At 45.7% G+C, this 15000-nt stretch overlaps 1 protein-coding gene and 1 long non-coding RNA gene across 7 annotated transcripts in view; one reads left to right on the plus strand and one right to left on the minus strand.

Moving 5' to 3' along the window:
* Positions 1 to 15000, minus strand: part of rerea (arginine-glutamic acid dipeptide (RE) repeats a) — a 38939-nt gene that overhangs the window by 21150 nt on the left and 2789 nt on the right. For 2 of the 4 annotated variants that reach the window (XM_076992009.1, XM_076992007.1), the window contains exons 1-5: positions 10493 to 10823; positions 7387 to 7435; positions 5226 to 5347; positions 4781 to 4880; positions 891 to 989 (exon numbers count right to left, since the gene is read on the minus strand). In XM_076992009.1, the coding sequence (XP_076848124.1) occupies positions 891 to 989; positions 4781 to 4880; positions 5226 to 5347; positions 7387 to 7435; positions 10493 to 10527 (405 nt within the window). In that variant the 5' untranslated portion in view covers positions 10528 to 10823. Of the gene's footprint in view, positions 1 to 890; positions 990 to 4780; positions 4881 to 5225; positions 5348 to 7386; positions 7436 to 10492; positions 10824 to 15000 lie in introns of those variants that run through there. The other 2 variants (XM_076992005.1, XM_076992006.1) reach the window with 1 other exon arrangement.
* Positions 9890 to 12432, plus strand: LOC143493525 (uncharacterized). 3 transcript variants are annotated; one of them, XR_013125492.1, is made up of 4 exons: positions 9890 to 10156; positions 11544 to 11728; positions 11845 to 11954; positions 12127 to 12432. It is a non-coding gene; the product is annotated as an uncharacterized LOC143493525 (long non-coding RNA). The 3 variants fall into 3 exon arrangements; XR_013125491.1 differs by having other exon boundaries at positions 9892 to 10156; positions 11845 to 12432; XR_013125493.1 differs by having other exon boundaries at positions 9892 to 10156; positions 11850 to 12432.

The following is a 15000-nucleotide window of genomic DNA, read 5'->3' on the forward strand; positions in this document are numbered from 1 at the left end:
CACCCAAAAGCGGAACGCGGTGGCTCCGTTTCCATTAACTCCTACGGCAGCCGTGCTAAGAACCCTCCTGCCGCCCTGGGCCAGGAGGCGGAGCATAAACCCACCCACTGAGAGGTTTGCACTCGGTGACACAGAGTACAGCGAGTAAATTTCAGGTACTTTCCCCGTCTGTGATCAGGAAAGCAAACACCCTTCTGTTCTCTGGCTGGGTTTTTCTCTCTCTCCCCGAACGAGATGTGATGACTCGTGCTCCAAGAAGCCGCAGGAGTGAGTAGGGACGGCTGGGGCATCTCAGGTCTTTGTGAATGGGGTGAGTCACCAACACTGGGTGGGGACTCTGAACCGCCATACAGCAGAGGGTGTTGGGACGGACACGCGTGCCCTCATCACACACATCACACGCACTCTTTACAAAGGCAGCAGATGGTTATACAAACTACACCGCACAACGACACCGCACAACGACACGGTCGTCTCTCAGGTTGCTTATTCTAGAACAGTCATAAGCCGCAATGCAGAGAATGGTAAACGGAGTGTTTTGACTGTTGCGAAGCTTCAATGTTGACTGTAACATAAGCAAAACACAGGGGCCCAGAAACTCTGCCCCATCACCTCTCCCTCCTCTCTCTCTCTCTCTCTCTCTCTCTCTCTCCTTCTCTCTCTCCACTTCTCCCTTGCTCCCTCTCGCTGAAGATTTATTCTACAGGCCATAAACAGGATGCAGCTGCCCTGTTCTGCAGAACTTCACCCAGCTAGTGCTTCTCCCTCTCCCTCACACACACACACACACACACACACACCACACACACACACACACACACACACCACACACACACACACACACACACACACACACACACACAGAAAAGCGGAGTTAACTCTTCTCTTACCACTTCATCTTCGGACCAGCACTTCTCGATCAGTTTGGGAACGGGTTTCTTCACCAGCCGCTGTAGAGCCTTCCCAGCGTCATAGCTGCTCTCGTGCAACTGTGGGCAGAAGAGGGAGCCGGTCAGACCCGCACACCACACCACACCGCACCGCACACACAACACCGCACACACCACACACCGCACACACCACTCGGACGGCGGTTTGAGATTCGCTCCGACCCTAGCGTATCGTGTGCTGAACTTGCAGGGTGTTCCTGTGATTAGCTTCCCAGGAAGTGTGTGAGGGAGGCCATGTCTGGACAGACAGGGCAGCGTGTATGGAGAAGGCCACTGGCTCGCTGCTGCACAAGGCATGGAGACATACCAGGCCAAGATCCAAGCAGCTGAAATACACTTCCAGGAGAAACCACCAACACTATCCACACGGACACCAATCCACTCAGCTGACCTTCAGACTGCATTACTGACTTAAAAACATATTCTACATTCATACACATTCACAAAGAAATTGTACAATAGTACATTGTCTAATTAATAGTGCTTGAATAATAGTCCAAGAATGAATCAAAGACAAATTCATAAGTCAGCCTTTGTTGATTGGACTATGTAACTACGTATGAAAGATTGTCCTGGGGCGACACCACCATAGCAATGAAGGTGGGGGTGGTGGGTGGGGGGGTGTTTTTGAGTGTTGTACCAATAACACATCAGAGGGGCGGGGAAGAAGGGTTCAAAAGGTCAAGGAACAGTGAACGCGGATGGCAGTAAATCTTGCCTCTCGTCTCCTTGGTCCGAAATGAGATGCCATGGGGGTTGCATGGTGAGTGGTGGACAATCACCATCGTGCTGCTTTATGCATCGTAGGGATCGGGAGAGCAACACCGTGGCTACGTGTGGGAGGGCACTTCGCTAGCAACTGCCCGCGCGAGTCTTTTCCAGCCACGCAACAACCCCTGCTGGACTTCAGGGAGGGGAAACAGCAGCGGGTGTTTCTACAATTCACCTACATTTACAGGGCCTGGGGCCGGCCAGGGACATGCACTTTTATTACTAGTGGATGCCTGATCTAGACAACCCCCCTGACAAAAAAGTTGGGATGGGTCATGAAGAAGGAAAAAAAACACCCAAAAAACAAATGTTGCTATAAAAGACAGAAACAGTGACCATCACTCAGTGACTAGTTTACTACTTCAAGCCAGTTTTTAACTAGTTTGATTGTTTCAGGCTATCCTGTGACACAAGGTCTAAATACACTCTGGAAAGAACAACAAGGCGGATCTGAGAGCCATTACTGTTAGCAACTGGACTGGGTAAATAAAACGGACATAATGAGATTGGACTGTGCCTATGAAACCCTGCTAACAACATTTCCGAAAACACTCCCTGCTCATAAGAACAAATCCTGAAAAAAAGTATCTTCCTAATGCCGGTGGTCTTATGTCTACAAGACCTCTCCTGTGTCTAGTCAGATGTACATTCGACAGTTTCCCTAACTGGGGCAAATCAGATTGGTCTAATTGCTGTCTGTGTTCCTGCACAATTTTCCCTAGCTGAATTATGACAAACATCTGAATCGCGCTGAAACAAAGACGATGACTAATTTAACTATGACTAATATAGTAAAACATTAAAGCACTGATTAGACAGGAACTGTATCCTAGCAGTAATTACTGGAGCTTATTCAGGGACAGAGAAATTAAACTTGCTGACAGGGAATATGGTTCAGAGGCTTTAGACAATAGGTATAATTACAGCGCAGTTCCTCAGACAGACGAATGTGCGCTGGGACAAGGAGGGACGAGACGGGCTGAGACACGAGGACTCCCCGCTCTGTGGCCAGAGTGACCAGAATCTTTACGTCCCTCTCGATGACATCTTCGCCACTGCAGCTGCTTTAGACGCTGCGCAAACAGTACTCTGACACCGTGGCAATACAGGAGGAAAGACATTTTGAGGATCGAAAACAAATCAATCAAATGCAATAATCCATGCGTTCTCGGTGGCAGTGTTTATTGGGGGCCTCTGGGGCTTGGTTTCCTTAGCAAAATATTTGCACACATTCAAAACATTAATAATTCTCTAGGCGACAGATCCTAATATTTGGACACCAAGCGTCTTAGTAACCAGGTTTTACTTCATCAAACGGGCATAGTCCTAAACTTCCTGTGAAAGTGATAGTTATGGGGCCTAATTTCTTTTTGCATTAAAGGAAATGTACTGCTCACTGGCTACAACGTTAGCTTAGCTTTGCTTTCTAAAACAGAAACAGTGCAGTTTGGGAGTTGCACTCTCTTGTGGTGAGATCAATTAACTGCATGATAGCTGCATACGCATTACACAAATGTGTTCAACAGTCAACAGAAAATGGCTAATAAACACAGTAAGCAGCAATTAAAGTTAATAGCCATAACTTTCTACAGTCCGAATAATATAACAGCATTTGAATGTGACCTCACCAACTGCCATGACCACCAGAACAGGACCAGGTGTGGTACTCAGATAAAGTGATGGCTTTTCTCTTTGCAGACAGCACTGTGGAACCAGGGTGCTCAATGGGCCAGAAGACAAGGCGTAGTTTTGCAAGGATCAACATTTAAGCTGGAGAGCGAGACCTAGAGAGTGTTAGCGCTAGTCTCCTGCATAAAACGGGAGAGCACGTCGGCACCCGAGCGCACGTCGGAGTGCAGACACCTTTGCTGGCCATTTCTCTGGCATGCTAATAGAGTTACGTTTTTACACCTCATAAAATCCCAGAATAATGCTGACAGTGGATTAAAATTATGATGATGGCAATGCCAACACTCTGCTGTCGCTGGACTGGTTATATTGGAAGAAAACCCATCCCGGGGCCCAGTTATTTTTTTTTTTATTGCATCCAACACGCTAAAAGCAATTAGCAATAAATCCATCGCAGCTTTGCAGGGGTGGAGGAGAGGAAGGCTAATGTGTGGAGTTAATACAGCAGGAATAGCCATCACGGCGATATTTATACACGTTGCCTAGGAACCAGACCATTTTCATAAGGAAATGATCAACACGAAATGCGGCGTGCGTGGGGGGTTTGAAGGCACCCCCCCCCCCCCCCCCCCCCCCAAGATAGATTTTATAGCTTTAACAGGCCAACATGCCAATGTCCTGAGCTCTGATGTGCAAAGCTAAATCCTAGATACACTTTGTTTTTTAATGCACTATAGGATTTGAGAAGCGATACACAGAACTGTAGTGGTTTCACTACTAGTGTGCTGCCTGCTTGGACTCCATCTCTTTTAACAAGTCATCTGGCAATCTAAAAGTGGAAATATATAGATCATTAATGTTAATCTTAGCAGTATTAATCTTCTAATCTTAGAAATATATAGAGTATTAATGTTAATTTTAGCAGAAGTTAAACTCTGTACAGGGAAGATTGCTCAAATTGTATCGCTACGCGTTTACTGGTCTCGTGCTTCCTGTTTGCATATGCGTGAACTGGATGTAATGAGATGTAATACATGCACCTGACCGCAAGCCTAAATGCTAATCTTGTTAGCCTATACGAAGAGAAAATATTGTGCAAACATTGAGCGCTTGGACAGGGTGATCCCTGAAATATCGCATAGTATAATGCAGAGAGGTTTTACAAACAGACTTTCCATTCTGGTCAAATAAATAAAAAAAAAAGTGGCGATGTTCTTTAATCACGAGAAAATAACAAACATGGAACAGGTGCGGTAGGAAACGCACAGCGACACCTGTACAACACTACAGCCTGCTTTATACATCAACCTATTAATCGGAGATGTTCCTCAAAACCTCACTTTCTGTCAGAAATATTATAGTAACAGCTGCCAAGTTTTGCACAGAAACTGTATACAAAAAAATATTATGGAATTTAAATTGTTGCTTACAGTGTTTAATGCGTTGAGTGTAGTGTCGTCTCTAGAAGCAGCTAGGCACCCGTCCTCTGTAGAACCCCCATCACACATCCCTGCAAATGCAGCCATGCTCCTGTACACCACACACACACACACACACACACACACACACACACACACACACACACACACACACACACACACACACACACACACACACAAGGGGGAAAAAACCATTAACAACTGTACATATGCAGCTCAGAAGCAGGAAACTAGCATTTCTACAGATCACATAAAACATTACCAAGGCAGCCTGATTATTTCCATTAACATAGTCACGTTGGTTTAACCATTAGCATAGTTGTTTCTGTCAAATAAATAAATAAATAAATAAATAAATAAATAAATAAAACGAGGAGAAAAGGGAAAGTGGGCGTGGCCAGCAGACACAGCGGTGTGAGAGGTGGGCGGTGCTCACCTGGCCGCCCGCAGGTACATGAGCAGGTCACAGTCGTTGACGCCCGGCATCCAGACAAGCTCCTCATTTTCAGTCACAGCTTGGCCTCCGGGGGGGAAGGGCAGGAGTTCGGGGAGCTTGGCCTGTCAGGCACAGAGCCGTGGTTACACCACAAACCGCACGCTCTCCTACTGCTCAATACCGCTCCAAAAGCCCCTCGCGTGTGGCTGGATCACCACGCCGCAAGTCAGGTCGGATGAATGTTACCACAAAAGACGAAAAACATGGGGACGATGAAAATGGGAGGGACAGGGGGGCAAAAAGGGAGAAAAAACCTTGAATAATCCAAAGCCATTTTTAATCTCCAAAGTCTCTGCACCAGGAGACTAAAACTGGCACATATGGCACATTCAGGATACAAGAATCTGGACTGAAAGATGATAAGTGATGTGTGTGCATGTGTACGACAGGCCAGAGTAACAATATAAATGTACTCAACGCTAATCAATCACCAGAATTGCTAAGGCTGCTAAGGAATACGTGATCTTGTGTTGCTAATGTGACCCAGCCATGTTCTGCAGCTCCACAATGCAAGATCGAGGGAGAATTTTTTTTAAATAACCGTAAAATTTAAACCAAATGGTAAAGGAAAATAAAAAGGCTTTGATTCATGTATAGTTCCCCAGTCGATATAGACACCACAGACTGGTTCAGAAACAAACAATGCTAGAATTATCAGTTTCCAGAACATTCCTGCCAACATGCACTCATGACTACACTGATGGGCATTTAGTGGGCACCAGGTACAGCATTCATTTTATTTTTATTCTGTGTAACCCTGTTAACATCTGAACAAGTTCTCCACGGTTGCTTGGCTGTAAATCAAAACACTGCCAAACTGGGGCACTTCAACTCCTAAGTGTTTCTTTCCGTATCTTTCCTCGCGTTTCTCACCACGACCGGAGGTCGTCACACGGCCTGCACTCACTTTGCTTCGTTTTGCATGTATACCTCCATTCAGACTGAAGAATCTGTTTTAAGTGGGGATTTATTTATTTAAAATGCAAATTGTATTTGTTAATTAAACATGCTATTTTGTGTCGTATAAATATTTTACAAATTCATAGACTGTACAAAAAGAATGGGTTATACAAAGGCAAAACAATTATAAGAAAACAAATGGTACATGACAGAATACAACAGAACAATAATGAACTTAATATCACTAATATAAATGATCGCAATATTCGCTAATATCATTTAGCGGCCCACGGCTAGCGTGTGTATAAGTGATATTGATATTAGCAAGTAAGGCACACCACCCCAGTCTGGTCCATAAACAAACCTCCCCTGGGAAAATTATCTGCGACCAGCAACCATCTCAATACGTGCAATCCTAACGGACCAGCAATGCTTGGATAGGTTCTCAATAGGAAATTTATGTTCTGGTGGTTCGGTTACTGTTGGCATGATGACCTCATTTAGTTGGTGAAGCGGGCCCTGAACTGCAGCAGCTAGTGGGGTGCTTGGGCTCTGGGGGCCACCGTAGACCTCACAGGCTTCCTCCCGAGTTACTTCACCGCCACGCAATCCATTTGCAGTCGTTTAAAGCGGACACGACCGGCGGGACCCGCCGCTGCAATCATGCCACATGACAGCTCTCCGATGTGTGTTTAGGGGGAAACGCGCTATAAAAGATACGACGGTAATTGCGGGCGATATTCGGTCCTTTTCATTTGCCTGCCGTTTTCCCCCCCTCTCGGCATTTCCTTCTCGGGCTTTCGATTTTTGAACTGGGTGCGAGTGCACGTAATCTCCGCCGTGAGAGAGCGGCTGTCAGACCCGTTTTCCTTCCAGCACCTCTGTACAGGAGGTTGGCCTGTGTGTAATGTGTTTTGCTGCAGGAGAAACCCCCCCCCCCCCCCCCTTACTTTATCCCGTGTCCCTACTCCTAAAGCTGCAGAATACACTGATGCACATCGTGGCATCGAGACGCAGCAACATTTAGGACGCCTGCGCTTCTCGATCCAGCGATACTGTAATTTATCACGCGGTACGTTAAGTATCGCAATGCGGCACCCGTAAAATCGTACTCTATTCAAATGCATGTCTTGCAGTCCACACTGGGTGAGGAGGGTTTCAGGTGGCATGTTTAAAATTCAGATAATGCAAACATACGTACCTGGTGACTCGGACCTACTCGAATCTCCCCTTGTGTGCTGTTTAATCGCCTAGAAAATGAAAAGACAAACAAAGAAAGAGAGATCAGGCAACAACAAAAGCCAAATGCTAAGTGCACTGAAAACAGATGCATATAAAGACACTGCGTTTAAGCCCACGCGACGGTCAATTTTCAATGTCCCTGCTGTAATAAGAATATAGTCCGAGTGATGACGCTAGAGAATCACAGAGTAATTGCATGCAGCATCAAACGTTTGCATCAGGTGACGACTTCATTTGAATATGCGGTGTATTCCAGAGGTGTATCATCAACACCGGTGTGGTAATATTTGCACACAGTGGGCACGGTGCAGGGACACCGCAGCACAGCCAGACAAAGGGAACAAAGACGAGAGGGAACATGGCTGGCGTGGCTCGTTGTTCTCAGAGAGGTACAGTACAACAGACCCCAGAAGGGCCAGATGATATGAGGGGGAGAGAGGAACCCTGAAATGGCTGCTGTTAAAATACCCCCCCCCCTCCACCCCCCCCAGTAACCATGGAAACTACAATTTAATAATAGTGTTCGGATCTCCAGCTGCAGTGGATTAAAGAAAATGACAAGATGTGCCTTTTTTCAAAAGCCTTCCCCTCTCCGTCGCCATGGCAACGGCTCCGATTTTCATATAGCCGGGGCGCGAAGCGGGCCCAGAAACTGTCACGATGATTTGCGTCGAGAGCAGCGCACGCTCCATCACCGTGCCGACGGCCTGAACCTGGATGGAAAGGGGGGGGGGTGGGGTGGGGGGCTAGGGCCTCTGGTAGCCATTCAAGTCCTCAAATCACAGCCCTCCTTCTGAGGACGTTTCATAAACACTCCTTTTGCCTCCGGCCCTAGCCACTAAATTCTGACAAAAAACATAAGCACTGTCAACGGAGGAAATTCCACACGGACACAAATATGGCAGGCAGATGCGCGAGGCAGACAGACCCCGCGGCGAGCGCTGCCCTCCGCGGCTGGATTAGCCGGGGGGATTAGGTGTTCACGTTTTGAGGGTCTAATTCTCGTTTTAAGGAGTCGCGGCACTCTGAAAATTTAACACGGATCTGAAGAGAATTAAAAATCCTGGCGTCAGGCGCCAGCGGCTGGTCCGAACCCCGCGGTCGACGGTGAGGTGAAGGTGGGGCCGTCGACGTGAACCGGGGGAGGGTGAAGAAAGGACCGGTGGACTTCCTGAACGTTCTAGCACCTTCACACTCCTGGCAGGCCAGAGTTAAGCAGCACCGAGCACTGAAACGAGGGGGGGTTTGGGGGTGTAGAAGACGAGCACACGACGTTCGGTTCAAATAACAGCCTGCTGTCCAAGCGTCTAAGCACAAACACACGGCAAAGCTGAGAGGCATTAGGGACGCTTTTAACCGAGCGCACGGCACTGAACCGGCACAGCGGTAAAACGTTCCACTCCAGTCAGAGACAATCTGTTGCTGTAATAACATACACACATTTACTCAGATCGGCAGTAAAAATTTCAGCATTAAACATTTCTCAGCAACACACACAAACCCCCCGAGACTACTTTATGTGTTGCTCTCTCCTTTTCTATACTCTACCAGAGCTGCTGAATTATCCGTCTCTTGGATAAGAGCTTGAAATTTACCAGTCTAAAGAAATTCGGGCTCCGTACACACAGTGATCGGAACAGCACAACCTACTGCATAATTCATTTTCTTTCCTGCATGAAGTCCTTAGTTGGCCATGACACTTCAGAGCAAATATGTCCGACTGGGCCAGCTTGTGTGAATATATATACTATAACTACTCATAAAATCGCAACAACTGTCCAAACTGTTCAAACGTAAATCCAGGCACAGCAACCCATCCTGGTGTCAGAGGTCATGCATTGGATCTAATATTATGCAGTTCTGTACGTGGTGGGTAACGTACGACCTCCTTTGGAACTGCAGTAAGCATGTACTTACGTTCATCGAGCTGTCTAGGAATACATTTGCGGCATAATTTTCACCGCTATTTTATTTAAATAACTGTATTGCAAGACTGCATGAAATAAACGTGGAATGAAAAACAGCTACGCTTGCTGTGATGGTCAGTGATACTACAGACATACAGATGCAGCAGTTTATTGAATGAAATCATCCGTCTCCTAAAACACAACAGCTTGATGCTACATGTTCACCCAGTACAAATTAAACTTTTAAAGCGTTAATCCTGCTCTCTTGTACCAGCGAGATAAGGTATAAAATAATCAGTAATAAAGCCTGCTTTCCTTGAGGACATCAGCTAACTCATTGAAATGAGACGGCTCTGTTCGCACATGATGAGTTGACAAAACATTATTTAACTCGACCACGAGTACAGCAATCAAGGATGGCCCCGCCCCCTCCATCAATATTATCCAATCCCTGCACGGCAAACACCGACATAACGTAAACACACACAGTGAGGGCAACAACTTCACCGACTAATGGTCATAAAGATAAAAGTGCACGAGTGTCTCACACACACACACACACAAGACACACAGACACAGACACACAGACACACAGAGACACAGACACACACAGACACACACAGACACACACAGACACACACAGACACACACAGACACACACACAGACACAGACACACACACACAGACACACACACACAGACACACACACAGCGCCATGTCAGCGGGACTGTAAACACACTGGGCTGTAAGATGGACGCGGACCAGCTCCGCTTATCCGCTGATGTGAAAAGTTATTGTACAAGATACGGTGAAGACACAAAGGTTTGGATCAAACACAACCCGCTAGTTTCATTATATAAACGCGCACTTGTTGTTGTTATTATTATTATTATTATTATTATTATTATTATTACTATAACAGACAGACGTGAATCTGTAGCCTCACGTTACAGATTTAAACGTTTTCTACCTCGGCTCGCGGTTTTGACAGCAATCCGCACGCAGAGCGGACAGAAACGAAATAAAACAACGAAATAAACGGAAATATTGCTGAAATAATCACGGTGAAATTAAACAATAATGCAGCAGAAACGCGACGCGCCGAATAACTGCGATGATTTACCGGCGAACAGGTGAAGTTCACCCGCACACACTCACCTCCGCGGGCTGAACAAGTCGTCCATGTCGGACATGGAGCTCCAGCGCGGTGTGTTGACAGCTCGCCCCGCTGGACCGAACTCTCCTGCCGCCGGACCGAACTCGCCCCGCCGGACCGAACTCGCCTCTCCGGTCTAGCTGCTCAAAATGGAGGCTCGCCTCGCACGGAGCTGCTGCTGCTGCTTCACGCACGGTTCCCGTCCCGACGGGCAGAACTGAGCATGTGCCGCGACCTCACACACACAGACGCACGCCGGAACCGAGACCCATCCCCGCCCGCCCGTCCGCGTCGTGAACAGGGCCGAACCGCCGGGCCGCTGACGCCCCGCAGCACACCGAACACGCGGGGGAGGGAGCGAGGCGAGAGGGCGACAGACTGTGATTGAGTGGGGCCCCGCTGAAGGGGGCTCCAGACGCACGACGGTGCAGCGACCGCAGCGCACACGCGGATCTGGGCTGCTCGCCCCTTCTCACCCCCCCTCTTGTGTGGTTCCGTGGGGCTCCTTCGTGAACCCCGTTATTATAAACGACACACGACACGTCGTCGCAGCGTTGTGAACTTGCATTTTAAACACAAGCGTGATTCACACGTGGGAGTCGCACAAGTCTGCTTCTCCCTGCTGAAATATTTTACTTCATTTAGCAATCACTGATAAAGCGCAAAACGGTCAACGTTAATTTCTAATGTGTACAACCTAGGTAATTAGATCTTTTAAATGTACTTGGCCTTTCAGTGGGAGGAGATTTATCTTATAGTTATTAATAAATTAGTTATCATGACGTCATGTATGGATTTCCCATCTGTAGCTCACAATATGGGATGAGTCTCCACGTTCAACATATTCCACAGACAATAATACACAAGCACGCTTGCACATTGAAGCATGTGCATATGGAAACCACCCGTGCCTAAATAATACCAATATCTTCTTTAAGAGATCAGACAAAATATTCAATTCAAATCTCAAACCGGATGAGAGCACAACATATAACTGTTCTGATGTGGGATGTACGAGTGACAAAACTGATTCGTTTTCTCCTTCATATTTAGATTTGGAGCTGTCTGGCCAACGACGATCAGAAGTAATTTCGCAGTGCCACGTGGGCATACGATGCCCTTTCTCATCGGCACCAAGTCCTCTCACCACGATGCTCACCAACAGTCAGGTCCACCATGTTTGTACTTACAATCAGGCACTGATGGGCCTCGCTCACATTAACATCTATATCATCTGGGTGAATAAATCATTGCATTTGGAAAAATGTGGAACATTCATTTGTTCCCTCATTTTCACAATAACTTGACATATGACATTGACTCAGATGCCATTAATGCTTCTGAATTTGTTTAGGACAGATAATTTCACTCGGTTACAAATGGGAGGAACCCAACAAACCCAAACCTTGTGAAACGTGCTGTCTGAACCCAAACAAACGCACCACATCACATTTATCCAAACAGGTACGAACAGAGCATTACATTCCAATAACTGCAACATTACTCAGTTGAAAACCCACGGTTGACGTATAACGTGATGTATTGAAACATAAGGCACATCCGATTTATTTCAGCCCATCTCGATATGCTTGACCAAAAATGCTTTATGCTGATGTTTTGGAAACTTGTGCTGCAGGTGGTGGAGAAAGGTTCACCAATCAGCAGGTTCACCAATCAGCAGGTTCACCAATCCTTTTCCTACGTCAACAGATCAGAATTGATCAGCAGAACTTAGTTACAGCAACGTCCACCATAAAAGGGTCTTTACAAACCAAGCAAGTTCAGCTGAGCACCGTCTAGTGCCGACCAAGCAGACAAAGGCAACACGCAGACTAACAATCCGTTAGTACTCCGAGTAATGGCTCAATCCATGTATACACCTCAATTGTACTACGTTTCTGAGATTAAAGCCATACTAAATACTGTTTCTATCCGACTGAACAGTCTGGGTAATCTTATATCACATTACACAGAAGAACGTAAACACCTTCATTTGATTACGTTCCTAATCAGAAATCTTGAGTACGTTCTGTGTATGTGCACTTGTGTCGTAACGAATGTTTACGATGAGCAGCCTGGCGGGACTGCGGGACTCCTGTAGAGGAGCTTGTGTGTCGGACTTTACAAGACGTAAAAACAGTTAAAAAGACGGATGTCTGTGGAATTCACAATAACAAACTGCTGTGACACGAGCAAAATGAATGACGACGGATTCACACGCGCTATAAAATAAATTATTGTCTACGTCGCAGCACACAACGTCAACCGTCTACTTTTAAAATAAGCAGGCTACACGTGAATCATGTTTTGCCGAGTCTGGCATTAATTTAAATACGTTAAAAGGGCACGTGTGCCAACGTAAGGTCGGGGCCGAACACCGCTGCTCTCAGATCACTGACTGGACTTAGGTGCTGCTCGTTGCCATGGTAACATGTACACCAAGTGGTGTTCAACGCATGCGAGCCATTTTGGATCGGATTGCTTGTAGTGTGTGTGTGTGTGTGTGTGTGTGTGTGTGTGTGTGTGTGTGTGTGTAAACAGCTCGGTCTTCATTAGCAGCTGTTGTGCAGGTTATATCCTGAATGGGTTCAATTGGATTGGTAAATATCTTTGTATGTAAACAGCCATATATTACTAGAATATTAGTATGACAATACAAATGCTATAATAACATGCATAATGTGTACAAGTACAAAGTACCCTGAACACTGCCCGGTCTAAGTAGCTCAAGATAAGGGCAATTGCCCTTCATGACTATGACATTATAAACAAACAAACAAACACACACGTAAATGGAGGACAAACATTATATTTTGTTTTTGGAATAGCAACATTACACAGTTAATTTAAGACCATATGGTATTCTGTGAAACAGGCTTAAACTATGTGCATTGCAAGAAATATTCAGAACAAGAATTAAAAGCTCAATTATAATATTATAATAACTACAAGCTCATAATTATATTATAATAACTACAAGCTCATAATTATAATACTATAATAACTAATCTAAACTCGAATAACTATACGCTTATATTTCAAGGACCACACACACACACACACACACACAATATATACATATATATATATATATACATATACATATATATATATATATACATATATATATATATATATATATATATATATATATATATATATATATATATATATATATATATGTGTGTGTGTGTGTGTGTGTGTGTGTGTGTGTGTGCTATGCATGTAATGTGCCAAATAACCAAACAAGTAAATAAAATTAATAAATCAAAGCATCAACTAACTACTGGGTGAAAGTTCTTCATATCTGAAACACCTCCATGACACTGTTAGAACTGTATTATTTGGATTGGATTATCTACCATTACAGAACTGGACACATCTGAGGATGACGAGGCTTGTGTCAAACCTACAGATGTGTAATGTAGTGGGTGTAATGGGGGAGAATCACACTTTTATAAAAGTTATTGTGCAACGCTGAAATTATGGCCGTGCACACAGCAATCACACTACCGCCAAGGCCCATTTCCAATACAACTGAGGAAAGGAAGTGTTTGTATGTTTACATGTACGTGTCTGCTCGAAAAAGTATTTGTAATTTGGTTAAAATGCCACCGTTCATATCTGTACCATATCTGCAGTTACGCCACCAATGAGAACGTCCCTGCTCCTCATTCATGAGGTCTGCGAAGGTTCCCAGCCTCTCAACGCTAGAACAAGTCGTGATCACACCTTCACTGCCTACAGGTGTAACCTTCACATCCCTATCAGGCATTATGTCCCTCCGTCTACAGGTGTAACCTTCACATCCCTATCAGGTACGATGTGCTCTCCGTCTTTTCTAAAGCCGTACCAACAGCAGCAGATGGCCTTCATCTGCTAACCCTGCCAAGTTAGTCTGATGGTGATTAGCACTAGGTTGGCTGGCAAAGTCAGGTCTGAAAAACAAAATATTTAACACCACACAACAGGATGCGGGATTTACAGGGCAGAAACAGCCGAACAACCAGTTTAATAATCAGCATGAACCTTGTTCTGGTCTGGAGAGTTTCTCTCTCCTTCTGGAGCGCTAGAGGAAAACACTGCACAGACCTCCTGTGCTTTTAGCATCCAGATATTCATACAACACATATGAACTCTCAGGCATTATACATGAGCTCTACATTCTCCAGGAGGAAGATCATGTCAAAAATGAAAACGTAGGCACAAGGTTAATGGAAACCTGGGTAAGAAGGCTGTGTGTGGGGCGACGGCTTCACTCCCCAAGCCAGTCTAGCCGAGAGCTACTCGTCTGAGCAGACGGGGAGAGGCAACACGCAGGTATTTCAATCCCATCTCAAGGGCTTATTTTAGCCTGCTGGCACAGTACCTTGATGGAGCTGCATAACATTTCAGACATTCAAAACAAGGTGCTCCGTTTTCAGCATCTGAAAAGCCTGGGGTTTGTCTTAGGGGTCAGGAACTACTGAGCAAGTCCAGTTTGGTGTTGACCGCTGCGATAAGCAGAACA

The sequence above is a fragment of the Brachyhypopomus gauderio genome, unplaced genomic scaffold (genome assembly GCF_052324685.1).
Source record: "Brachyhypopomus gauderio isolate BG-103 unplaced genomic scaffold, BGAUD_0.2 sc88, whole genome shotgun sequence".
In the NCBI taxonomy this organism is placed as follows: Eukaryota; Metazoa; Chordata; class Actinopteri; order Gymnotiformes; family Hypopomidae; genus Brachyhypopomus; species Brachyhypopomus gauderio.